General features: G+C 39.4%; 3 protein-coding genes across 16 annotated transcripts in view; 2 read left to right on the top strand and 1 right to left on the bottom strand.

Annotated features, from left to right (window-relative positions):
- Positions 1-25,076, top strand: part of IFT43 (intraflagellar transport 43) — a 315,828-nt gene that overhangs the window by 23,791 nt on the left and 266,961 nt on the right. The window lies entirely within an intron of this gene.
- Positions 1-25,076, top strand: part of TTLL5 (tubulin tyrosine ligase like 5) — a 291,140-nt gene that overhangs the window by 128,952 nt on the left and 137,112 nt on the right. For 9 of the 14 annotated variants that reach the window (XR_007727547.1, XM_050798672.1, XM_050798670.1 and 6 more), the window contains one exon: positions 641-828. Coding sequence is in view for 12 of the 14 variants with exons in the window: in XM_050798672.1 (XP_050654629.1) it covers positions 641-828 (188 nt within the window). In the remaining 2 variants the exon portion in view is untranslated. Of the gene's footprint in view, positions 1-640; positions 829-10,331; positions 10,444-25,076 lie in introns of all 14 variants that reach the window. The other 5 variants (XM_050798671.1, XM_050798669.1, XM_050798667.1 and 2 more) reach the window with 2 other exon arrangements.
- The window catches only part of ACYP1 (acylphosphatase 1), an 820,450-nt gene that overhangs the window by 751,723 nt on the left and 43,651 nt on the right, over positions 1-25,076 (bottom strand). The window lies entirely within an intron of this gene.

Raw genomic sequence — 25,076 nt, 5'->3', positions numbered from 1 at the left:
AGGACTACAAGCATGAGCCACCGTGCTCAGCTGAATCTTGATTTTAAGTAATTTTTTTGCCAGAATTTCAATGCTTAAATAATAGAATGCTGTGATATTACAGTTGAAAGAAGAAAATTTAAATCTGAAAGGGAAATCAGCCGTTTGAAAATACAAGGTTATTGTTATTTTTCTCATTATACTCCATTTTGCTTTTATCCCCGTTTCCCTTTTGAGCTTTCTATTATGGATGATTTGACAGTGGATGCCACAGACTGTTGACAAGTATAGTTACATAACAAGAAAAACAAATAAGAATTATAATGAGTTTCAAAGATATATTTTTTATTCAGTAAGATTAGCAAATTCTAGGATTGGTTATTCCCCATTACATGTAATGAAAATTATTCTTTGTGAAACTTTCATTATAAGCAAAAACACATTAATAAATAATGCATGTGGCAGTTTGGTAATAGGAAGAGTTTCTAGGTTATGGTAACCACTTATTTTTGTGATCATTTGAAGATGGCTTATTTCTCCTATGTTATTAAAGATCCCTAGGGTTCAGTAAAGTATCTGTTGACCTGAGATTTCTGTCATTATCCTATTTTTTTTTCAGGGCTTTGTTTCCTAAATGAGTGAAAACTTTTCTCCGTTTTAGCAGGATCGTGCTATCTAAACAAGCATCATTCAGGAATAGCCAAAACACAAAAAGAGGGAGAAGATGCTTCTTTGTATAGCAAACGATACAACCAAAGTATGGTTACAGCTGAACTTCAGCGGCTAGCCGAGAAGCAGGCAGCGAGACAGTATTCTCCATCCAGCCACATCAACCTCCTCACCCAGCAGGTACGGATGGTCTGGGGTGCCCAAGAGCTCTTTGGACCTGAGGATAGAATTAGTGACAGGGTACTTTGTCTTTCCCTGTCTTTACTATTCCCATATACTGATGCCTCTTGAATGAGTAATATTAATAGTTAGTTTCAAGCTAAAGGATCAAGTGTTTCCTCTTCAAATTTAAAGAAAATAACTTTCTGTTACAGGCATTGTGAAGTAAGTCAGTCTGCTACTGGATATGATGTACCTATTTCATGGATAAACAGACTTGAATGTTCATCTGTAAATATAATTTTAAAGGATCTTTAAAAATAAGTTCTTTTCTTTGGTAAAATTTTCCACTGAGTTCTAGTCTTATAAATCTTTTTACCAGAATTTTATAACATTACCCTTAAAAAAATTTTTTTTTTCTGTACTGCCTTTTATTTCATGATCTCAGGATGTTTTATGGGTAACTGATTAATTTCATATTTTATTATACCCTTATCCAATATAATATCATTCTCCCCATTTTACAGATGGGAGGACCTGAGGCTGAAAGAAGTTATGTGATCAAGGTCATTCAACAAGCTGGGTGGATAGAAATAAATAACAGGATATTGTCCTTATGCTATATAGATATTAACAATCTTGCAACACAGTGAAGGTAGATGGCACTTTCAAGAGCTTTGTGAGTTCTCTTTGTCCTTCTTGCTGGTTATCCCTGTGGTGTTTAATTGAAGGAAAAGCCATATCTCTTATTCTTTAATGCTAAATGGCATCAAAGTCCTTTAAAGGAATTATCGTAATTTAACTCCACAGTTATATTTTGTTATGTTGCTGATGTGCCAAATTCCTTAATTGGTAGTAACTCTGTAGTGATAATCAAGTCTCGAAAAAAGTGAAGCTGAAAATTACTTTAAGTACATGCTAAAAGTAGGCAACACACTGCTCCCTGGTGGTACCCTACTTCTCTGTATAAAATTTAGGACCAAAACTAAAGCTAAGCGTCTCATGGACTTAGTTTTACTTCAGCCTCATCCCAGCATGTGAAGCAGTAATTATTGTCTTTCTCAAATCCTTAGTTGTTTGAAGGGAGTAAAGAAGTCCTAATGTGAAATAGGAAGCAAAGAACGCTACAAGAACAACGTTGATTCTTGGAGGGAGTTGGATAGTTAGATTTTAGTGACAGAATGATGGGAAGAGGGAATGGGATACCAAGATACGATGGGAAGAAATTTTCCAATTAAGTGGCTATGAGACGGGAAAGGCCAGCGCTCTGCTACACTTTTATCATTGGGTCACTAACTAGATTATATGTTTCCAGTTTATAAATGGACAGCTAGGAGCACCAAGACATTCAGATTTTGTGATTGTAGTAAAAAAAAAAAAAATAGTGCTTACCTATTTCTAGCTCCTATCGTTTGCTAGACTGCAAAGCCTACAAAGTGAAAAGATCCTAATCTTGTGGGAATCCAAGGTGACTGTATCCTGATTGGGAAGTCATCCCCCTTCAGTTCATTTTTTTTTGTCTATAAAGAACTTCAGTGCCAGTGAGTTAGAAGTCCAATAGACTGGTTTGTAGGGATATGAACTTGCCATTAGATGTCAGTGTTAACTTTTAGAGTCTTGGTAGTAGGGTGGTCAGTGCTTGGTACAGTACTGAGGGAGGTGCTGTAGGATGTAATAAGCAGGATGGAGTAGTGGAGAAAGAGCTGGATTAGCCATCCACAGACTTGCCACTGACTCCTGTGTGATCTTGAGCAGTTCACTCCATTGTTATTCTGACACTGACTCCTGTATGATCTTTGACAGTTCATGCCACTGTTCTGCCACTGATTAGCTGTGTGATCTTGGATAGTTCACTCAACTCTTCTCCTGACACTGACTGGCTGTGTAATCTTGGACAGTTCACTCTACTCTTCTCCTGACACTGACAAGCTGTATGATCTTGGGCAATTCACTCCACTGTTCTCCTGCCACTGACTAGCTGTGTGATCTTGAGCAGTTCACTCAACTTCTCTTAACCTCAGGGTCTTCATTGATTTATGAGGAAAATACAACAGGGTCATGAGGATATTATGCAAAACCTGTAAATGCAATATATGTGGAAAATATTGTTATTTCAACCATAAAAGGCTTTCAGTAGTAAATGGCTTCTAATTTGGTTAGAAACAAGTTTTTAGATGAAGTGTACTTTTTAGTAGTTTTTCAAAAATTATTGTGGGTACATAGTAGATGTATATATTTATGGGGTGCATACGATTTTTTTGATTTCAGTAGGTTTTTTTGGGGAATCAGTGGTGTTTGGTTACATGGATAAACTCTTTAGTGGTGATTTCCAAGATTTTGGTGCACCTATCACCCAAGTAGTGTACACTGTAACCAATGTGCAGTCTTTTATTCGTCGCCCTCCTCCCACCCTTCCCCTCAGTTCCCAAAGTCCATTATATCATTCTTGTGCCTTTGTGTCCTCATAGCTTAGCTCCTACTTATAAGTGAGAACATATGATGTGTGGTTTTCCATTCCTGAGTTACCTCACTTAGAATAATGGGCTCCAGCTCCCTCCAAGTTGCTGAGAATACCATTATTTTGTTCCTTTTTATGAATGAGTAGTATTCCATGGTGTATATATATACACACCACATTTTCTTTATCTACTCATTGGTAGACATTAGACTGGTTCCATATTTTTGCAGTTGCAAATTGTGTTGCTATAAATATTCATGTGCAAGTATCTTTTTCATATAATGACTTCTTTTCCTCTGGGTGGATACTAGTAGTGGGATTACTGGATCAAATGGTAGATCTACTTTTAGTTCTTTAAGGAACCTCCATACTGTTTTCCATAATGGTTGTACTAGTTTACATTCCCACCAACAGTGTAAAAGGGTTCCCTTTTCACCACTTCCATGTCAGCATCTATTATTTTTTGATTTTTTATGGCCATTCTTGCAGGAGTAAGGTAGTATTGCATTGTGATTTTGATTTGCATTTCCCTGATAATTAGTGATGTTGAACATTTTTTCATATGTTTGTTGGATATTTGTGTATCTTTTTTTGAGAACTGTCTATTCATGTCCTTAGCCTTTTTGATGGGATTGTTTTTTTCTTGCTGATTTTTTTTTTTTTAGTTCCTTGTAGATTCTGGCTATTAGTCCTTTGTCGGATGTACAGTTTGTGAAGATTTTCTCCCACTGTGTGGGTTGTCTGTTTACTCTGCTGATTATTTCTTTTGCCTGCAGAAACTTTTTAGTTTAATTAAATTATATCTATTTATCTTTGTTTTTGTTGCATTTGCTTTTGGGTTCTTGGCCATGAGGTCTTTGCCTAAGCCAATGTCTAGAAGGGTTTTTCTGATGTTATCTTCTAGAACTTTTATGGTTTCAGGTCTTAGATTTAAGTCTTTCATCTATCTTGAGTTGATTTTTGTATAAGGTGAGAGATGAGGATCCAGTTTCATTCTTCTACATGTGGCTTGCCAGTTATCCCAGCACCATTTGTTGAATGGGGTGTCCTTTCCTCAGGTTATGTTTTTGTTTGCTTTGTCAAAGATCAGTTGGCTGTTAAGTATTTGACTTTATTTCTGGGTTCTCTATTCTGTTCTATTGGTCTATGTGCCTGTTTTTATGCAAGTACCATGCTGTTTTGGTAACTATATCCTTGTGGTATAGTTTGAATTTGGGTAATGTGATGCCTCTAGATTTGTTCTTTTTGCTTAGTCGTGTTTTGGCTATGCAGGCTCTTTTTTGGTTCCATATGAATTTCAGGATTGTTTTTTCTAGTTCTGTGAAGAATGATGATGTATTAAATTGTTGAATTTGTAGATTGCTTTTGGCAGTGTGATCATTTTCACAATATTGATTCTACCCATCCATGAGCATGGGATGTGTTTCCATTTGTTTGTGTTATCTATGATTTCTTTCAGCAGTGTTTTGTAGTTTTCCTTATAGAGGTCTTTCAAGTCCTTGGTTAGGTATATTCCTAAGTATTTTATTTTATTTTTTGTAGCTGTTGTAAAAGGTGTTAAATTCTTTATTTGATTCTCAGCTTGGTGGCTGTTGGTGTATAGCAGTGCTACTGATTTGTGTACATTGATTTTGTATCCTGAAACTTTACTGAATTTATTAGATCTAGGAGCTTTTTGGATGAGCCTTTATGGTTTTCTAGGTATATGATCATATTGGCAAACAGCAACAGTTTGACTTCTTCTTTAATGATTTGAACGCCCTTTATTTCTCTTGTCTGATTGCTTTGGCTAGGACTTCTAGAACTATGTTGAATAGAAGTGGTGAAATGGGCATTCTTGTCTTGTTCCAGTTTTCAAGGGGAATATATTCAACTTTTCCACATTCGGTATAATGTTGGCTGTGGGTTTGTCATAGATGGCTTTTATTACCCTAAGGTATGTCCATTTTATGCCGATTTTGCTGAGGGTTTTAATCATGAAGGGGTGCTGGATTTTGTTGGATGCTTTTTCTGTGTCTATTGACATGACCGTGTGATTTTTGTCTTTGATTCTGTTTATGTGGTATATCACATTTGTTGACTTGCGTATGTTAAACCATGCCTGCATCCCTGGTATGAAACCCACTTGATTATGGGGGATTATCTTTTTGATATTCTGTTGGATTAGGTTAGTGGCAGAAACCACAATTACTTGTGCACCAACCTAGAATTTTGTTTGGGATTTTTGCATCTATATTCATCAAACAGATTGGTCTGTAGTTTTCTTTTTTTGTTAATGTCCTTTCCTGATTTTGGTATTAGAGTGTTACTGGCTTTATAGAATTATTTAGGGAGGATTCTCTTTTTCTCTGACTTTTGGAATAGTTTCAATAAGATTCGTCTCCATTCTTCTTGAATGCCTGATGGAATTCAGCTGTGAATCCATCTGGTCCTGGGCTTTTTTTAATTGGCAATTTTTAAATTACCATTTCAATCTTGCTGCTTGTTATTATCTGTTCAGAGTTTCTATTTCTTCCTGGTTTAGTCTAGAAGGGTTGTATATTTCCAGGAATTTATCCATCTCCTCTAGGTTTTCTAGTCTGTGCACATAAAGGTGTTTATAGTAGCCTTGAGTGATCTTTTGTATGTCTGTGGTATTGGTTGTACTATCTCTTGTTTCATTTCTAATTGAGTTTATTTGGATCTTCTGTCTTCTTTTCTTGGTTAATCTTGCTAGTGGTGTATCAATTTTTTTTTTTTTTTCAAAGAACCAGATTTTTGTTTCGTTTATCTTTTGTATCGGGTTTTTTTGTTTCAATTTTATTTAGTTATGCTTTGATCTTTGTTATTTGTTTTCTTCTGCTGGGTTTTGGTTTGGTTTGGTTTGTTCTTGTTACTCTAGTTCTCTGAGATGTGACCTTAGATTGTCTGTTTGAGCTGTTTCAGGCTTTTTGATGTAGGCATTTAATGCTATGAACTTTCCTCTTAGCACCACTTTTGCTGTGTCCCAGAGATTTTGATAGGTTGTGTCACTGTTATGATTCAGCTCAAGGAATTTTTACATTTCCATATTGATTTCATTGTTGACCCAATGACCATTCAGGAGAAGATTATTTAATTTCCATGTACTTGCATGGTGTTGAGGCTTCCTTTTGGAGTTGATTTCCAATTTTATTCCACTGTGGTCTGAAAGAGTACTTGATGTAATTTTGATTGTCTTAAATTTGTTGAGACTCATTTTGTGGCCTATCTTATGGTCTGTCTTGGGGAATATTTCATGTGCTTAAGTTTATGTGAGTTTATGTGTTAGGTGAGTTTCTTGAACTTATATGTTAGTTGAGTTTCTTAAAGACAGCAAATTTTGTATCTTTTAAGGGGAACATTTAGGCCATTTACATTCAACATTATTATTGAGATGTGAGGCACTATTCTGTTCATCATGCTAGTTATTGCCTGAAGACCTGATGATTTTTGCATTGTGTTATTGTTTTATAGGCCCTGTAGGATTTATGCTTTATGGAGGTTCTATTTTGGTGTATTTTGAGGTTTTGTTTCAAGATTTAGAACTTTCTTTAGCAGTTTGTGTAGTGCTGCCTTGGTAGTGGCTAATTCTCTCAGCATTTGTTTGTCTGTCTGTAAAAGACTTTATCTTTCCTTCATTTAAGAAGCTTAGTTTCACTGGATACAAGATTCTTGGCTGATAATTGTTTTGTTTAAGGAGGCTAAACATAGGACCCCACTACCTTCTAGCTTTTAGGGTTTCTGCTGAGAAATCTGGTGTTAATCTAACAGGTTTTCCTTTATAGGTTACCTGATGCTTTTGCCTCATAGCTCTTAAGAGTCTTTCCTTTGTCTTGACTTTAGATAACCTGATGACTATATGTCTAAGTGATGATCTTTTTGCGATGAATTGCCCAGGTGTTCTTTGAGCTTTTCCTATTTGGATGTCTAGATATTTGGCAAGGCCAGGGAAGTTCTCCTCAATTATTCCCCCAAAATAAATTTTCCAAACTTGGATTTCTCTTCTTCCTTGGGAACACCAGTTATTCTTAGGTTTGGTCGTTTAACATAATCCCAAACTTCTTAGAGGCTTTGTTCATTTTTGGGGATTCCTTTTTCTTTGTCTTTGTTGGATTGGGTTAATCAAAAACCTTGTCTTCGAGCTCTGAAGTTCTTTCTTCTACTTTTTTGATTCTATTATTGAAACTTTCCAGTGTATTTTGCATCTTTTTAAGTGTGTCTTTTATTTCCAGAAGTTATGATTGTTTTTTATCGATGGTCTCTATTTCCCTGGAGATTTTTTTGTCCATATCTTGTATTATTATTGTTATTATTATTTAGTTTCTTTAAATTGGTTTCCACCTTTCCGTGGTGCCTCCTTAAGTAGCTAAATAATCGACCTTTTGAGTTCTTTTTCTGGCAATTTAGAAATTTCTTCTTTGGATCCATTGCTAGTGAGCTAGTATGATCTTTTGGGAGTGTTAAAGAACTTTGTCTTGTCATATTACCAGAATTGTTTTTCCAGTTCCTTCTCATCTGCGTAGTCTGTATCAGAGGATCTGGGTTCAAGGGCTGCTGTTCAGATTCTTTTGTCCCACTGTTTGGTTCCTTGATATGGTATTCTCCTTCTTCCCCTAGGGATGGGGCTTCCTGAGAGCCAAACTGCAGTGATTATTATTGCCCTTCTGGGTCTAGCCCCCCAACAGAGCTGCTGGGCTCTGGGCTGGTACTGGCAAGTTTCTGTGAAGAGTCCTGTGATGTGATCCATCTTCAGGTCTCTCAGCCATGGCTACCAGCACCTAATCTGGTGGAGGTAGCAGGGGAGTGAACACTGTGGACTCTGTGAGGATCCTTTGTTGTAGTTTTGTTTCGTGAGCTGGTTTTCTTGAATGCTGGTTGTGGTAGTGGTTTTTTGGCCTCCAGCCAGGAGGTGGCGCTTTCAAGAGAGCATCAGCTGATAGAAGCTTGCCCTAAGGTTGCCTGGATAAGTATTCAAGTTTCTCAGGTGCTGGGCAGGGCCATAGAGCTCCCAAGATATTGTGTCTTTTGTCTTTAGCTACCAGGATGGGTAGAGAAAGACCATCAGGTTGGGGCAGAGTTAGGCGTGCCTGAGCTCAGACTCTCCTTGGACAGGGCTTGCTGTGGCTGCTGTGGGGGATGGGGGTATGGTTCTCAGGCCCATGGAGTTACTTTCTCAGGGGGATTATGGCTGCCCCTGCTGCGTCATACAGGTCACCAGGGAAGTAGGGGAAAGCCAGCAGTGGCAGACCTCACCCATTTCCCATGCAGCCAACAAGGCCAATCTCCTGGGGTGCATAAGATATTTTGATATAGGCATATAGTGTGTGTTGATCATATCAGGATAAAGGTATCCATCACCTCAAGCATTTATCCTTTCTTTGTATTACAGACAATCCAGTTATACTCTTAGTTACTTTAAAATGTACGATAAATTATTGTTGACTGTAGTCACCCTGTTGTGCTATCAAATACTAGATCTTATTCATGCTAACTATATTTTTGTACCCATTAACCATCCCCACTTCCCCCCACCCTCCGTACTTTGTTGTTGCAAAGCTCAATTATAGGTTGTTCAACCCTTTCCCTTCAGAGGAAGTGATTCCTTAATTTGGAATTTGGAAAATTCTGTCATTGATTATTCTTTTTCTGGTAAATAACTAATAGCATGTTATAATGGTTCAGTATAGATTCTGGTATATTTGTTTACCAACAGTTTCCCTTTTTCTCTAGTTATGTTTAAAAAGAAATTTACTTTAGTTTCTTACTCACTGAGTCAAGTGATACAATGTCTGTAGCTTTCTGGAAAGAGGTGGATTTCCAGTCAGAAAGTGGTGAGAGTTCTGCTCTTCTCTCTGGAGTTAGGGTGTGAAAACTTAAACTTAGCTGTTATGAGAAACAAGTTTGTGTCCAGTAATCACTTTAAATGTTTTTTATTTTCTCTTACCTGTTTTCAGATTCTCGATTCCTGTTTTCTATTTGTGCTTTCTTTTCTTTGTTTTCCCTTTTCTAACAGGTTTAATTAGTATTTTCTCCCCTTTTAAAAATAAGATTTATTCTGGATATGTTTATTCATTCTATTTTATTGTTTTCTAATTCAGTGTTTTCTTGCCTTATCTTTACTAATTCCTTCTTTCTGCTTTCCTTAGCTTTGTTCTACTATTTTGGTATTTCTCCCCACCTTGAGTTAGATGCTTAATTTATTTTCATTCATTCTTGGTATTTTTTTTCACTATATAAAAGCTATGAATTTTTCTCCAAGCATTGATTTCATTATATTGCATAAATTCTGATATATCTTTAATTGGCTTTCTGGGCAAGGAGTTAAGAGATATTCTACTAACTAAGCAAAGTTGAATTTAAATTACTTGTGCTATTTTGGAAGATGAGTATAGACAATTGAAGTTGTTGGGTATTTCTGAAAAATCATTATATTTGGCCTATAATTTCAACTGCTTAGCCTATTAAAACTTTTAGTGGCATTTCCTGTAAAACTTTTTATTTCATTGTGTTTGTGTGTGCATGTGTATATGTATGTATTTAAAAAACATTTTGCTAGGCTCTTACGAGTCTTCTAGGTTTTGGTACTAAGCCATGGGAATGATATAACACATAGTCCTCAGCATGAAATAACTCATTCTCTTGTAATGGTAGCAGCTACATAAACAGATGATAATAATAACATGGAATATGCATGACAGAGATAGTCTGAGGGAATAACAACCACTGAAAGAGGCCCCAAACCCAGCTTGTGGGTGGGAGTGGGGAGAAAGCTGAACTAGCCTTCTTGGAAGAGATTATATCTAAACTGAATCTTAAAGGTAGGCAGGTAGATGGCAGAAGGGGAGAAACAGTTTACGGAATAAAAATGTGCTTGTGCATATGTAGGGAAACGAGAGACAGGCTAAGGATGTCACAGGATGGAGAGTCAGCAGAGACTAGCTAGGAATGAAGTTGGGCGAGAAGGCAAGGGCTGGTTCATGGAGAGCTTTCATGCCCTGTGAAGGAACTTGTCCTTTGTTTCATAGATGATGGAGATCCTCTGAGACATAATTGCTTTGCCTTTTAGCTGGACCACTCAGGTAGCTTGAAGAGGATGGATTTGGAGGATGAGGCAGTGTCACTCCTTTTTCCTCCATGCTCGCTGGTGAAGATAATGAGGAACATTGAACTAGCCAAAGGTAAAGAAGCAAAGTATTGTAACAAGCCAAATATTTGATGATAAAATGTAGAGGGACTCAGAATTTACATTAGAGGTTAGATTCTTAAGAAATCTGTATGGCAAAAACAGAAGCTCATATCCTGTATAGTTACTAGTACTCTGCTGTGATTTAACTTTGTTTATAGCCTAAAACACATAAAAATATCGAACTCTCCCTGCCACGTGAGCAGCGGCCACTTCTGAAAATCTGTGCAAGCACGGGTATACTTGAAATAAAAAGAGATGAATGTTCTCAGCTACAACCATTCAACAAATAACTTACAAATCTGAGCAGAGAGCAGGTCAAATTTAATTCTTTCCCTTGGCCCAAGAGAAGCTGGTTATCTTTTGGAGATGAGATCTTTTGGAAATCTATATGTATGTCCCTGAAGGCAGGGTTTTCTAGAAACATCTTGCACCTGGACTGGGGGCAGGAGAAGTGCTGTGGTGGCCAACAGGGTGCTGAGCTTCCCTGTGAAGTCTCACTATCTCTGCCTGACTCCATGCTGGAAGGGAGTGTAGTGCTCTGAAGAGATGTAGCCCTTTGTGGTTATTGCCATTAGTGAACAGAAGAATGTGGTGAATTAGCCCAGCTTTGTGGTGAGAAGTGGGAGGCAGGGAATCAGAGGGAGCGCTGGCCCTCTCCATGCAGGCAAGTGTGAGATTGCAGGACCCAGCTATCATTAGGAGCAACTCCAGCTCTTCCAGCCTGGGAGTTTAATCAAAGGGATAACAGCAGACCACCCAGGCGGGGTCTCCAGTGTGAACGAATGTGCTGTGTCAGTCTCTGCTCCCTAGCCAGCCAGTGCCCGGGATGTGGCCAGGCCTCCTGGAAATGTGCTGACAGATACAGAGAGGGGAGGAGATACTTTTTGCTCTTCACATTTTTCATTTAGATGGAGAGTGGGGAAAAAAAATCCGTTCCATTTCTTTCATTTTTCTTGCTCCTTACCCTGAGACTTCCTTGCCTGTTCCTAGAGAAAGAGAGATGCGGAGGTACATAACGCTTGGTTCACAGCAGTTAAACTCTTTCACTCTCTCTTTACAAAGGAAATCGTTATCATTTCTTCTGCTTCAGCAGCTACCACTGTAAGGGTGCACAGTGGACCTTGAGTGAATCTCAATTTCAGAAATTCCAAATGAAGAGAGACGTAGCTAAATCTTTGAAATGGTTACAAATGTTCTCTAGGATTGAGGCAGATGGCACCCAGTTTATCACAAGCTTCACCAATTGGCACTGGAAACTCTTTCTGCCTCCTTAGTTTATCTAGACACATTTGAACTTATGTACATTTGTGCTCAGATTTTGTGGTCGTTTGCTAACTCTAGTTCCTTTAGTTTCATATTCTTTCTTAGTAGAAAAAGTTGTTGTTCTTTGTAGCATATACAATATTCTTTCCCATTTCTAGAAGCAGAAAAAGGTAAATAGAAAAAGGCATAAGCCTTTTGAGTCAGCAAGACCTTGGATAAGTTGTCTAACCTCCCTGTGCCTTGATTTCCTCATCTGTAAAATGGGGTAGTTTTGGTATCAAGACCAATTCTTCTCTTGGCTACTTGTGCTTCTTTGTTCCAGGACCCGGCTCTAGTTGATCTGATCTAATTTTCTAGCTTTTCTAGGTCTCAAGTCTTGAAGCTCTCATTTTCTTTAGTTCCTGGCCTACTGCATGATCTCTTGTTTTAAAATAGCCTTTGTTTTACTCTGCCACCCCTTCAAACTCATCTTCCTTGTACTGCCAAACTTCTTTTAAAATAACACCCCCTTGTTGGCTCTAGTTTGCCTCCTGCCCCTCCACCCCCACACACTTGCTCTTGCAGTCTGACTTCATCTCTTACATTTGTCCATCTCTGTCTCAAAGGCCACTCATGACCTCAGAATTGCCAACTTCAGTCACTGTTTTTACTGTTCTTCCTTTAGCATGTGGCTATTATTAACTGCTTCTTAGGTGAAAATTTCCCTTAGCTTTTCTAACCCTTCAGTAATTCCTCTGAGAGATCATTCCTTCCTCCTGCTCTCCCTGAAAATTAGATTCCATTTTCAACAGGTTTTTCAGAACCACTGGCATATAGACCTTAGGTGTATAAAGTTGATCATAGCAGAGTAGCTCTGGTTGAAGAAGGTGGAGTGGCCCCTGGGCATCTGCTTCTCCCTGGTCTTTTGGGATCCTCCAGCATATCTCTGAATTCTAGACTGCAATCCTCAGAACTTTTTTTTCCATAGTTTCCCCTGGAGTAAAGTTCCTTTTCCTATGATTTCATCCTGGTACTTCTCTGTGGATTTCTCCCAAATATATATCTTTAGTTTGAGCCTCCTTGCTGAGAGTCAGGTCCAAATTTCCACCTGTGAGACATTTCCACCTAACTATATTGCACAACATTCAAAATACTTGATGTATTTTGAGCATATTTTGAAAATACTCAGAAAAGTCTTAAACATATTTAAAACTTATTTGCCTCTTTTTGTTCTGCTCTATATTAGTGACATTGCAATTCTTGGAATTCTAGAATCCCAGGGAATTTAGGAATGGAGCCATTGGTTTATCAGTGCCTCTCTTCACTTCCTCATTCTATGTCCAGGCAGTTGTCAAGATTCTACAGTGTCTCTGATACCTATCCTGTTTTTCACTTTTCCATTTACTGTCCTGCTTAAGACCTTTATTATCTCTCGGATGGACAGCTGCAATTACCTTTTCAGTGGTTTCTTGGCCAGTTTCTTCCTGTTCACCCTAGTCTTTGCTTTTTTTTTTTTTTTTTTTTTTTTTGAGACGGAGTCTCGCTCTGTCGCCCAGGCTGGAGTGCAGTGGCGCTATCTCGGCTCACTGCAAGCTCCGCCTCCCGGGTTTACGCCATTCTCCTGCCTCAGCCTCCCGAGTAGCTGGGACTACAGGCGCCCGCCACCTCGCCCGGCTATCACCCTAGTCTTTGCTTTGCTCTGAAAGATTCTTTTTTTTTTTTTTTTTTTTTTTTTTTTGAGATGGAGTCTCACTCTGTTGCCCAGGCTGGAATGCTGTGGTGCACGATGTCAGCTCACTACAATCTCTGCCTCCCAGGTTCAAGTGATTCTTCTGCCTCAGCTGGGATTACAGATGCCTGCCACCATGCTGGGCTAATTTTTGTATTTTTAGTAGAGATGGGGTTTCACCATCTTGGCCAGAGTGGTTTCAAACTCCTGACCTCAAGTGATCCATCGACTTTGGCCTTTCAAAGTGCTGGGAATTCAGGTGTGAGCCACTGTGCCCGGCCATAATGGATTCTTTCATAAATCACAAGTCTCATCATGATACTCTTCTGCTTAAGAATCTCAAGGGCCTTCCAGTTGTCTATAATGGGAAGCCCAGGCTATTAAATGTGATTCAAAGCCTTTATTTAGAATCTGGCTCCAGGCTACTTTTCCAGCCTGTCTCCCTCCTATCACACATGTTTTAGTGCAGCTCAACTAGAATTTCTGTTAGTCTCCATTCCTTATGCTATCTCCTCATGGAAAATGTTCCCCAGTCGCCATGTCTAATCTGGGCATCTGTCCAGACTCAGTGTAGATGCCACTTCACTCATATGCACACTATTTCACTCATCACAGTAGATATGTCAAGATAGCTGTCTCTTTTAACAGACAGTGAACTCCTTGAGGGCAGTGTCCTTTGTTGCCTCAACACCTGACTCATTGGTAGTACTCCAAAAATGTGCTGATTCGACCGGAACACAAGGTAATTCATTGAGAACTGGATCATGTCCATTTTTTCACCAGTTTTTCCCCAGCTTGCAAGATATTAGTAGTATGCACTCAATATGTATTTTTTGAATAAATATGTAAATGAAGAACCCTCTGCTGCCTTAGCCAGAAGTCATCTTTCTATTCTCTGTGCTCTTTAAGTCCTTCATTACTTTTTATAACAGATCTATTATAATTATTTTGCATCTTTTCTTTCCTGTTTTGCACTAAACTACATGATGCAGTTCTTTCTAACGCATCACCTAGCGCAAGGCCTTGCACTTGGCAGTCATCACATGCTTGCTAAATTGAAAAGAATTTCTTTTTTACATTTTGTAGGTTTTTATATTTTCTTTAAAAACAATTGATGGCTGTGTGCAGTGGCTCACTCCTATAATCCCAGCACTTTGGGAGACCAAGGTGGGTGGATCACTTGAGCTCGGGAGTTCTAGGCCAGCCTGGGGAGCATGGCAAAACCCCAACTCCACAAAAAAAAAAAAAAAGACAAAAAGTAGCCGGGTGCGGTGGCATGTGCCTGTAGTCCCAGCTACTCTGGAGGCTGAAGTGGGAGGATCGATTGAGCCCAAGAGGTCAAAGCTGCAGTGCGCCATAACTGCACCACTGCACTCCAGCTTCGGCTACAAAGTAAGACCCTGCGTCAAAATTTTTTCATTGATGCGACCATACCTGCCCTTCATAATTAAGCAGTTGACATTAATCAGATGCTTACTTTGTACTAGGCACTGTGCCTAGGACTTTATATGCATTATCTCTTTAACCCTAATGAGGTATAGGTACTTACTTTTTACCAATTAAGATGAAGAAATAGAAGCTGGTAGGATAAGTGACTCTGCTAATGCCACACAGATGGCAGGTTACTGTGCTAAGACTCAAACTCAGCTCTATCTGACTCTATATTCGTTACCTCAGTGTTTTCCTGCTTCTTTCGTTGTGAATAAGGACTCAAACCTCTCATTAGGTGAGAGTGACTGAACTTCAGCCTGTGAGCATGTTGTTCCATGATGTTGCTACAGAGTTGTAGCCAAGCCTATATTTGTTCCTGCTCAGAGAAACGAGGAGTTAAACTTTCTGTTTTCTTAATTTGAAATGCTTCTCCAGTTCTTGAAGCAGCTTGCAAAACATGTGGCTCTGTTGAGAATTATCAGTTATTTGTTGGGCAAACTCCTCATCAGATTATTTTATGGTATAGTCAACTGATTCTTCGAGCAGGCAAAACTCAGCCTTGTTAATCACTAGAGATGCAATAAGAATAGATCTACTTATGATGGCAGCAGCAACTCCCCTGTCAACACACAAAATCTACATGTATAAATTGGAAACACTACGAAGAGATTTGGCCATTTTGTCAGGTTTCCCAGGAATGTCTCTGGCAAATCTTGATCTGGAACTCTGTCTGGATTTTGGAACACTAAATGTCTATATGTATACATATATTATGGAAATGATGGCGCTCAACAGAAAGAGAAGATATGCCAAGAGAATTTAGTGCTGAGGTATTGGAACTGCAGAGATTTCCTGCTTTTCCTGACCCCCTTTAAACTATGATCAACATTTAACCCTTCTCTCCTGGTGATTGGAGTGTGAATTTCTTGAGGTTTATTTTATCAGCATCCAGGAGTTGAAGAAGGAATTGAATTGTTGCTAGTGATTTAATAAATGCTCGTGAAGTGCTTTTGGAGGACTGTTCAAAATGTAACTGTTTAAGAATAGTTCTTTTCATTTTTCTGATTGAATATATTCTCTAATATTTCTCCATTGGTGAAAATCTTGTAATTGGTGCAGATCTGGCCCTTTTGGTTTTCCTCTTCTTTTACCTTGAGTGAAACAGATCTTGGTCCACTGATATTTCCTATTCCAGGATTACCTTTTACTCTAGCAAAGCAGATGAAAACAAGTCAGGAGCGACTAGCCACAGCATTTTCCTGTTCCAGATCATTCAGAGCCCCATGGCTGCAGGAATCAAAGCTATGGCATGTTCAGCTGATCCAGTCATATTCTTTTTTTCTTATTTTTTAAAATTTTTATATAGAGATGAGGTCTCACTACGTTGCCCAGGCTGGTCTCGAACTCATGGGCTCAAGTGATCCTCCTGCCTTGGCCTCCCAAAGTGCTGGATTATAGGTGTGTGCCACCATGCCCAGCTGATCCAGTCAGATTTTGATATATCTATATATATCAGGACATATATAAAGAATATTATATATATTTTATATATATTAAAGAATATATATATATTCTTTATATATGAACACCACAGAGAACATTATTTTCAAATGACAGTGAGGTAGTTTTGAGGATAATATGAATGCACATTTAGACAAATTTATCCTTTTATCAGTAGAAGTGATTCTTAACCTTTGTGGATTCAGAAATCCTTTGGAGAATTGAATTAAAGCTTTGTTCCTCCTCCTGAAAAAACTGTACATTCAAACTTATAAATTTGCATTAATTTCTAAGGGTTCAAACACCCTCACCCTCAATCAGGCTCTGTCTTGATGCCCCATGAACTTATGGTCTCTAAGTTAAGATCTCCTGAAAATGTTTAGGTAGTATATAACCATTAATATCAACAATTTGGCCCAAACTCCAAATCCGTGAGTATCTTTGTTTTATACATTCTCTATGTATTTCCGTGATAGCCCCACATTAGGCTATAATCTCCATGAAGGCAAGGATTTGGGGGTTATTTATATATCACAGTGTTGCACATTTTGGGGGGTACATGTGATATTTAGATACATGTATACAATGTGTAATGATCAAGTCAGGGTAATTGGGATGTCCATTGCTTCAAAGATTTATCTTTTCTTTGTGTTGGGAACATTAACAAGTCTTCCCTTGTGACTATTTTGAGATATACAATAAATTGTTAACTGCAATTTTCCCACTGTACTTTCAAATACTAGAACTTATTCATTTTATCTAACTGTATTTGTGTATTCATTAATCTATATCTCTTTTCCCTCCCCTTCCTTTTTCCCTTCTCAGCTCTGATAACCATCACTCTACTCTCTATCTCTATGAAATCCACTCTTAGTTCCCACATATGAGTGAGAACATGCAATTTTTGTGTTTCTGTTCCTCACTTATTACATTTAACATAATGACCTCCAGTTCCACCCATGTTCTGCAAATGACAGAATTTCATTCTTTTTATGGCCGAGTTATATTCCTCTATGTATATATATGTCACTTTTTAAAAATCCATTCATCTGTTGATGGACGCTTAGGTTGATACCCGGCAGTGGGATTGCTAGATCATATGGTTGTTGTATTTTTAGCTCTTTGAGGAATCTCTATACTGTTTTCCATAATGACTGTGCTACTTGACTGTTTTTTGTCATTGTTTTATCCTCAATGCTCAAAAGAATGCCAAGCCCAGAGTAGGTGCCTGATAAATATTAGTTTGAATTAGTAAAATAATCTTAGGAAGCACCATTCCTAGACCTCCTCAGACAAGAATTATCTAAAATATTTCTGGACCTGCTATAATGAGGAAATTGAACTATGGCAAGACTATAAACTGCATGGGGAATGCTATGCTGCCAGTTACTCCCATGTTAAACTCTTATTAACTGAATCATCTTCTCTCTCTCTCTCTCTATCTCTCTTTGTTTTTCTTTTTGAGACAGGATCTTGCTCTGTCACCCAGGCTAGAGTGCCACCCAGGCTGGATTACAGTGGTGTGATTATGGCTCACTGCAGACTTGAATTCCCAGGCACAAGTGATCCTCCTGCCTCAGCCTCCCAAGTAGCTAGGACTACAGGCATGCACCACCATGCCTAATTTTTTAAATTATATTTTGTAGAGATGGGGTCTCTTATGTTGCCCAGATTGGTCTTGAATTTTTGGCCTCAAGTGATCCTCCCACCTCAGCCCCTCAAAGCACTGGGATTACACACATGAGCCACTGCGCCTGACCCTAAATCTTTAGTGCTTAATTTTCTTCTCCATTTCGATAAATAAGATGCATGAAATTTGCAGACATCCTTAGTGAACCTAAGATTAGTTTGATTCCATTGCAAATGGTTTCTTAGGCCTTTGCAGTTTCAGTGCCATGAGGAAATAAATATACACATTGTGTGCACAAGGCACAACATCTGTATGTGAAAGCTGTTATTTTATCCATTTAAGATCAAGCAAAAATCATCTCTAAAATTATTCAGGGCACAGCAAGAGTAACACATCTTTCACTCTAGTCGCTGATCATTTTATTTCCCTGAATTCTAAAGCAGTCCCTCCCTTCCTTGTGGCCCAGGCAAAAAGAGGTAATTTGGAACTCCTAATTTCCTTGATAGCCTTGCAGAGACATTAACCACTTTTCTACTCAACTGGTGAAACTAGCTGCTAACTGGAGGCGGTGGGGGTGGGGGAGGTGAGAGGAAGTGGGGAGAGAGAGAAAGAGAGAGTGAGAGAGAGAGAGAGAGAGAGAGAGAGAGAGAGTGTGTGTGTGTGTGTGTGTGTGTGTGTGTTTGGGAGTAGAAGAGTCTTCAACCAAGGTTCTCATATAGCATGACTCTGTCAGAACCTGTGAGCAAGCTTACTGTTGTCTACTAGATCAAGGACAGAATCATTAGTCTGACATTCAAGGGCCTCCCCAAGCTGTTTATCTGTCTGTCCCTATCTTCTATCACTCGAAGCCTTTGCTGAATTAGACTACTTTCCCTCAGATGTTCTCCCTGCTTGTCTGTCTCTGCATTTTTACTTAGGATTTTTCTTTCCTCCTACCTATTATTTTAGGCCCAGCTCAGATGCCATTTTTTAATTTCTTTAGCTGTTCTTTTATGGCACTTACTACATTCTGGAGGTCTTAAATACTGCTTTTTGTCTAACAATCTTGTCTGACCTAGTAATTGTAAATTCCAACATGGCTTAAGGGTAGGGAAGGGCCACGTTTTTATCTGCACATGCGTTAGCACTTTCCTCAAGGCTTTGCCTGTGATAGGCAATACGGCACTTATATCTTTGAGGTTTGGACTTCTTTTAAGCATTCAGGACTGCCGCATTTTGAGGGCATGCAGCATTGATATAGCAAGGCTTGTCTTGAAACCCTCTTCATATACCAAAAGGTTATGTGTCTGGGTGGATGGTGGGTATATTCTAAGAATCAACAGGGAAGCTCCATCATATTTTAATTATAGTGCTGGCAGCAGCACGACTTTTAACAAACAGCAGTAACAAGCAGTAACACTTGGGCGGGCCAGCCACCGGAAATTGGCCTCTTTCTCTGGGTTTCTCCTACCCCCTTTTCAATCCATCACCTGTATTTATTCCTGCTATAATTTAAACACCTGTCTAGATGGTATGCCTGCAATGTGTCCCTACCCCACACATTCAGATATTTGCTCACCTGCCTTATTCGGAAGGTTGGCTCTAAAATAAACAGTGATTTGGTACTAAAGGAAAAACGCACTGAGGTCACCGTGGCAATGGACATGAGGCAGGGAATGGGAGTGGAACATCTGGATAAGCTGCTCCCGGAGAGTGGGAGCAGAGGAAGAGGAAAAGCAGGAAGGGGAGGAGGAGGAGGAGGAGAGCAAGGGGTGAAACATCTGCCAAGCAGGCCCCAAAGCTTAGGTGGAGGTAGGATCTTGTGACCAGATTTCCCACAGGCACTTATTCACTTAGCAGCAGCCAGCTAGAGAGAGGCAGGGGCAGAGACATATGGAACAAGTTGATTGTTTTTAGGCTTAAATTTCTTGGTTTTTGTTTTTTTTTGTTTTTTTGTTTTTACCACTATTTCTCAGGGCAGCATAGCAAGTAATCTTGGAATTTTCTGAAGTTTGTCCTAAGCTGTTTTGTCCACTTTTGCATTCTTGGCATATTTAATGATTACTCATTTTAATGTTTGAGCATCTGAACAACATTGAGAAATAGTAAAACCTTAAAGTTGGTAATGAAACTATTTTCCCTTCTCATTCCCCTTTGTTGTTTTGTAACTTCTGTTCACCCCATCAAAGGCATTTCTTCTGTTTCTTGGAAAATCCCCTGCCCCTGAGCTTTGTGGAGGAGAGGAAACATTGAATGGTTCCTTTTGCCTGTTCTCTCCTTTCCTTGTCTACCATTCCTGGTAACAAGTGCTTCTCAAACTTTATAATGCAAGTAAGTTTCTCATGGATCTTGAAAATGCAAATTTTGGTTCAGTGCAGCTGGGGCTGGGGCTGGGGCTGGGGCTGGGCCGAGATGCTGGGGCTGGGGCTGGGACTGGGGCTGGGGCTGGGCTGAGGTTCTGCATTTGTAATATGCTCCTGGTAATGCAGGTGCTCTTGGTCCAGAGACCGAATTCTAAATCGCAAGGCTCAATGGTACAAGGCAGTGAGGTAACACAGTGATTTAAACTACAACACTGGGGCTGGGCGCGGTGGCTCACGCCTGTAATCCCAGCACTTTGGGAGGCCAGGGCAGGCAGATCACGAGGTCAGGAGATCGAGACCATCCTGGCTAACACGGTGAAACCCCGTCTCTACTGAAAATACAGAAAATTAGTTGGGCGTGGTGGCGCATGCCTGTAGTCCCAGCTACTCGGGAGGCTGAGGCAGGAGAATAGCGTGAGCCCAGGAGGTGGAGCTTGCAGTGTGCCGAGATTGCGCCACTGCACTCCAGCCTGGGCGACAGAGTGAGACTCCGTCTCAAAAAAAACAAACAAACAAACAAACAAAAAAAAAAACCTACAAGATTGGGAGAATTTTCATCAGGCTGACCAGGAATTGAATCCAGGGGCTGACACATAACAATTATTTGGTCTTGAGCAAGTTATTTGCTCTCTCAACCTCAGTTTCCCCATCTATCTGTCTTGAAGACTAAATAAGTTAATATACATAAAATATGCTTAGCTCATTTCCTGGAACAAGCTCTGTGTGTGTGTGTGTGTGTGTGTGTGTGTGTGTGTGTGTGTGTATTTGAGACAGGGTCTTGCTCTGTTATCCACGTTGGAGTGCAGTGGTGTGTTCTCAGCTCACTGCAGTCTCCACCTCCTGTGCTCAAGCAATCCTTCCCACCTCAGCCTCCCTAGTAGCCGGGACTAGAAGTGTGCACCACCACACTCAGCTAATTTTTATATTTTTAGTGGAGACGGGGTTTCACCATGTTGCCCAGACTGGTCTCGAACTCCTGGGCTCCAACAATCCACATGCCTTGGCCTCCCAAAGTGCTGGGATTACAAGTGTGAGCCACCGTGCCTGGCCCAAACTGTTTATTGAATTTAGCTGTCATTAGTATTAATATAGTTTTGTTGTTATTATTACTGTTGCTGATCTAAAATGTAGCATATTAAAACTGATTACAGTAGAACATTTTAAAGGTCCAAACATGGACTTATAAGCTTCTTACATGTATATACTTGTGTTTTTCATGTAAAGATGTTGATTACCATTACCAGCAGGGCATGTTCTTCGAGTCATGGTTTCAATTAAAAAAAAAAAAAAAAAAAAAAAAGCTATAGGTTTTAAACTATCTCCTGTCTGTTTTCCAGACCTGTTTGTGACCAATAACATGAATTCGCAGGTTGACGAGCCTAGATTTAATAGCATAGACACTAGTTATTAGCCCAGAGTAGCCAACTGGCCCAATGGCTATGACCTCCACTTTAATATCCATTTATACTAAACATGGTAAAGTGTGCACATTGTTTATTGATATTCCCCTATAAATTATTAAACCTCCTTTATTAAGTTTTTGGCACAACTAAAGCAGTAATTGGAGAAGCTGTTATCATAAAGACCTTTCTCACTGTAGTTTTTCTACAAGTTTCAAGATCATGTCTAATATAAAAGATCTGATGATGATGATCAAATCAGGGCAGGAAAGCAGAGGAGTCGGTGTGGGGCAGGAGTGAGTTCAGGAGTACAGGGAGTCTGGTTCCTTGTCTGAAGGCCTGACCTACGTTGCCCTTAGGATATGGGAAGAAGGACAAAGCATTTCAGAGAAACTAGTTGCCAGAAAAGTTACTACCATAATTTGCTACTATATCTTCCCTGTCTTTTTTTTTTTTTTTTTGAAATAATCGTCTCGCTCTGTCACCAGGCTGGAGTGCAGTGGTGCGATCTCGGCTCTGTGCAGCCTCCACCTCCTGGGTTCAAGTGATTCTCCTGCCTCAGCCTCCCGAGTAGCTGGGACTACAGGCGCACGCCCAGCTAATCTTTGTGTTTTTAGTAGAGATGGCGTTTTGCCATGTTGGCCAGGATGGTCTCGATCTCTTGACCTTGTGATCCACCCGCCTCGTTCTCCCACAGTGCTGGGATTACAGGTGTGAGCCACCGAGCCCGGCCTCTTCTCTGCCTTTTAGTCAGCATATGCCCTTCTTCTCCCCCTTGTAGAAGCAGTAGGGGACAGAAATGGTAAGTCATGTATGGCCAGTGAGGCTTTCTTCCAAAGACTGGTCCACACTGGAGGGTGCAGCCTCCACAGACACTGGGATTTGCTCCTGACCTATGGAAAACAACTTTCTTTCCAAGAAAAGTATTTTTAGTCCTTTGGTGTAAAGACACAGTCCTGAGCTGTTTTCACTTATTGAATTCTATAACTAGGAAAGAAACACTATACTCTTGCTAAAAATGACCTTTTTTCTTTCAAAATTTTTAGGGAAAAAAAATCATAATTCATTTGTAGTTTCAAAATTATTAGGTACTTAGAACATTTTATAGCAAAACATTTTCCTTGGAATTTACATTTCCAGTCTGATGACTTTCACCACTGTTCTCTAGTGTCTCATGATCAAAATCCTGCATTCAGATTTGTGTCTTCTCTCTTCAACAGTCCTGGTGCATCTTACTTTGAAATGCTTCTCAGAACCATTCTTTCCTTTACCTTTCCCTTTCCCTTGCCCTTTCCCTTTCCCATTCCTTTCCTTGAGACAGAGTCTCGCTCTGTTGCCCAGGCTGGAGTGCAGTGGCGCGATCTCGGCTCACTGCAAGCTCCGCCTCCTGGGTTCATGCCACTCTTCTGCCTCAGCCTCCTGAGTAGCGCCACCACGCCTGGCTAATTTTTTTGTATTTTTAGTAGATTCGGGGTTTCACCATGTTAGCCAGGATGGTCTTGATCTAATCTTGTGGTTCACCCGCCTTGGCCTCCCAAAGTGCTGGGATTATAGGTGTGAGCCACCATGCCCGGCCCCATTCTTTCTTTTCTGATTCCACTACCACTGCCCAGGTTTTAAATATGTCTATATTTGCCATAACTACTTTAAAATAATTTTTTATTATAAAAGGTAATACGTGCCCAGTTTAGAAAATCTGGAGAATAAAGATAAGGAAGAAAATCAGTCGTAATTCAGAAATAAATGCTACTTATAGTCTGGATTTTTATTTCTAGTCTTCAGGAGTGTCTGTTCACTTGTGTTTGTGTGTGTATGTGTTTAAAGAAATTTGGATCTACTCTATACAGTTTCATATTGTAATTTTTACTACCATGATTTTTTTTTACTTGAAATATTAGCATGTTCCTATATCATTATTATTATTATTATTATTTTTGAGATGGAGTTTCGCTCTGTCGCCCAGGGTCAAGTGCAGTGGCATGAACTCTTCTCACTGCAACCTCCGCCTCCCAGGTTCAAGCAATTCTCTTGCCTCAGCCTCCTGAATAGCTGGGACTACAGGTGCCCGCCACTACACCGGGCTAATTATTGTTATTATTATTATTATTATTATTTTTAGTAGAGACGTGGTTTCACCATGTTAGCCAGGCTGCTCTCGATCTCCTGACTTCGTGATACACCCACCTTAGCCTCCCAAAGTGTTGGAGTTACAGGCGTGAGCCACCGCACCCGGCCTGTTTTTCAAAAAACATTAATGCATATGTAATAATGTCTTACTTAGGGCAAAATTTATTTAACAATATTGTTAGCCATTTAGATCTCCTTTTTCAGTATTGAAAACAATGCCTGATTTTCAGTATTCACAGTATAGTGTAGTGAGTAAGAACATGGGCTTTGACAGTTGAAAAACTATGGTTCGAATTCTCGTTCTGCCATTTATTTCTAGGCCTCAATGCAATCATAGGCCTCACTTTCCTTCTTATAAAATTAGTATTATTATGGTACTTACCAACAGACTTGTGGCAATTTAAATGAGATGTGTGCAACGTACTCATTTACACATAGCTTGGCGCATAATGAGTTCTAATAAATATTGACTGCTATTATGATAGTCATCTGTCATTAATCATCTGCAATTGTTTTGTTGTTTAGTTCCCAGAAGCTAGATTGTAGTATCCAAGTGTACACATATTGTAATATATTTTAATAAGATATTGCCAATTGATTTCTAGGAAGATTCTACCAATTTATAGTCACACAAGTAGTATAAGTACCTATTTTCACCCTTTGCCATTATTGGATACTATCTTTTTAAATATTGTATACCAACGTGATATGCAAAAATGGTGTCTTGTAACTTGCATTTCTTTGTAATTTGCATGTCTTTCTTATAATTTACATTTACCAGTAGAAATGATGACTAGTTTTACATGTTTAATTGGCTAATTGTATTCCTCCTTTGTACGTTGTGTATTGAAGTCCACGACTATTTTTCTCTTAACCATTTTTTTTCTTTCTAAATCAGTGGATTCTTTGTGCATTATAATAATTAATGTTATTTATAACTGAAATTTACTGAGCATTTAGAACATACAGATGAGGAAACAAGGGCAGAAAAACTAATTTACCTAGTTTCTTTGAACATTGTCTACTCAGTAGATTCTTGCTGTTTTGGTTACTTGTCTTTGTTTTCCATAGCACCCAGCACAGTCCAGTGCCCTGCACTTAGTAGGAGCAACATAAATGCTTGTTAACTTACATTGACACTGACCACCCTCACTTCTGCTCTTTGTGCACAGGAGCCATTCCTTCCTGGGTGCCTTTATCACAGCCACAGCTTCAGCTCAGAGG

The sequence above is a fragment of the Macaca thibetana genome, chromosome 7, assembly GCF_024542745.1.
Source record: "Macaca thibetana thibetana isolate TM-01 chromosome 7, ASM2454274v1, whole genome shotgun sequence".
NCBI classification, from domain to species: Eukaryota; Metazoa; Chordata; class Mammalia; order Primates; family Cercopithecidae; genus Macaca; species Macaca thibetana.
Note: the sequence above shows the minus strand (reverse complement) of the source record. Positions and strands in the feature narration are given on the sequence as shown.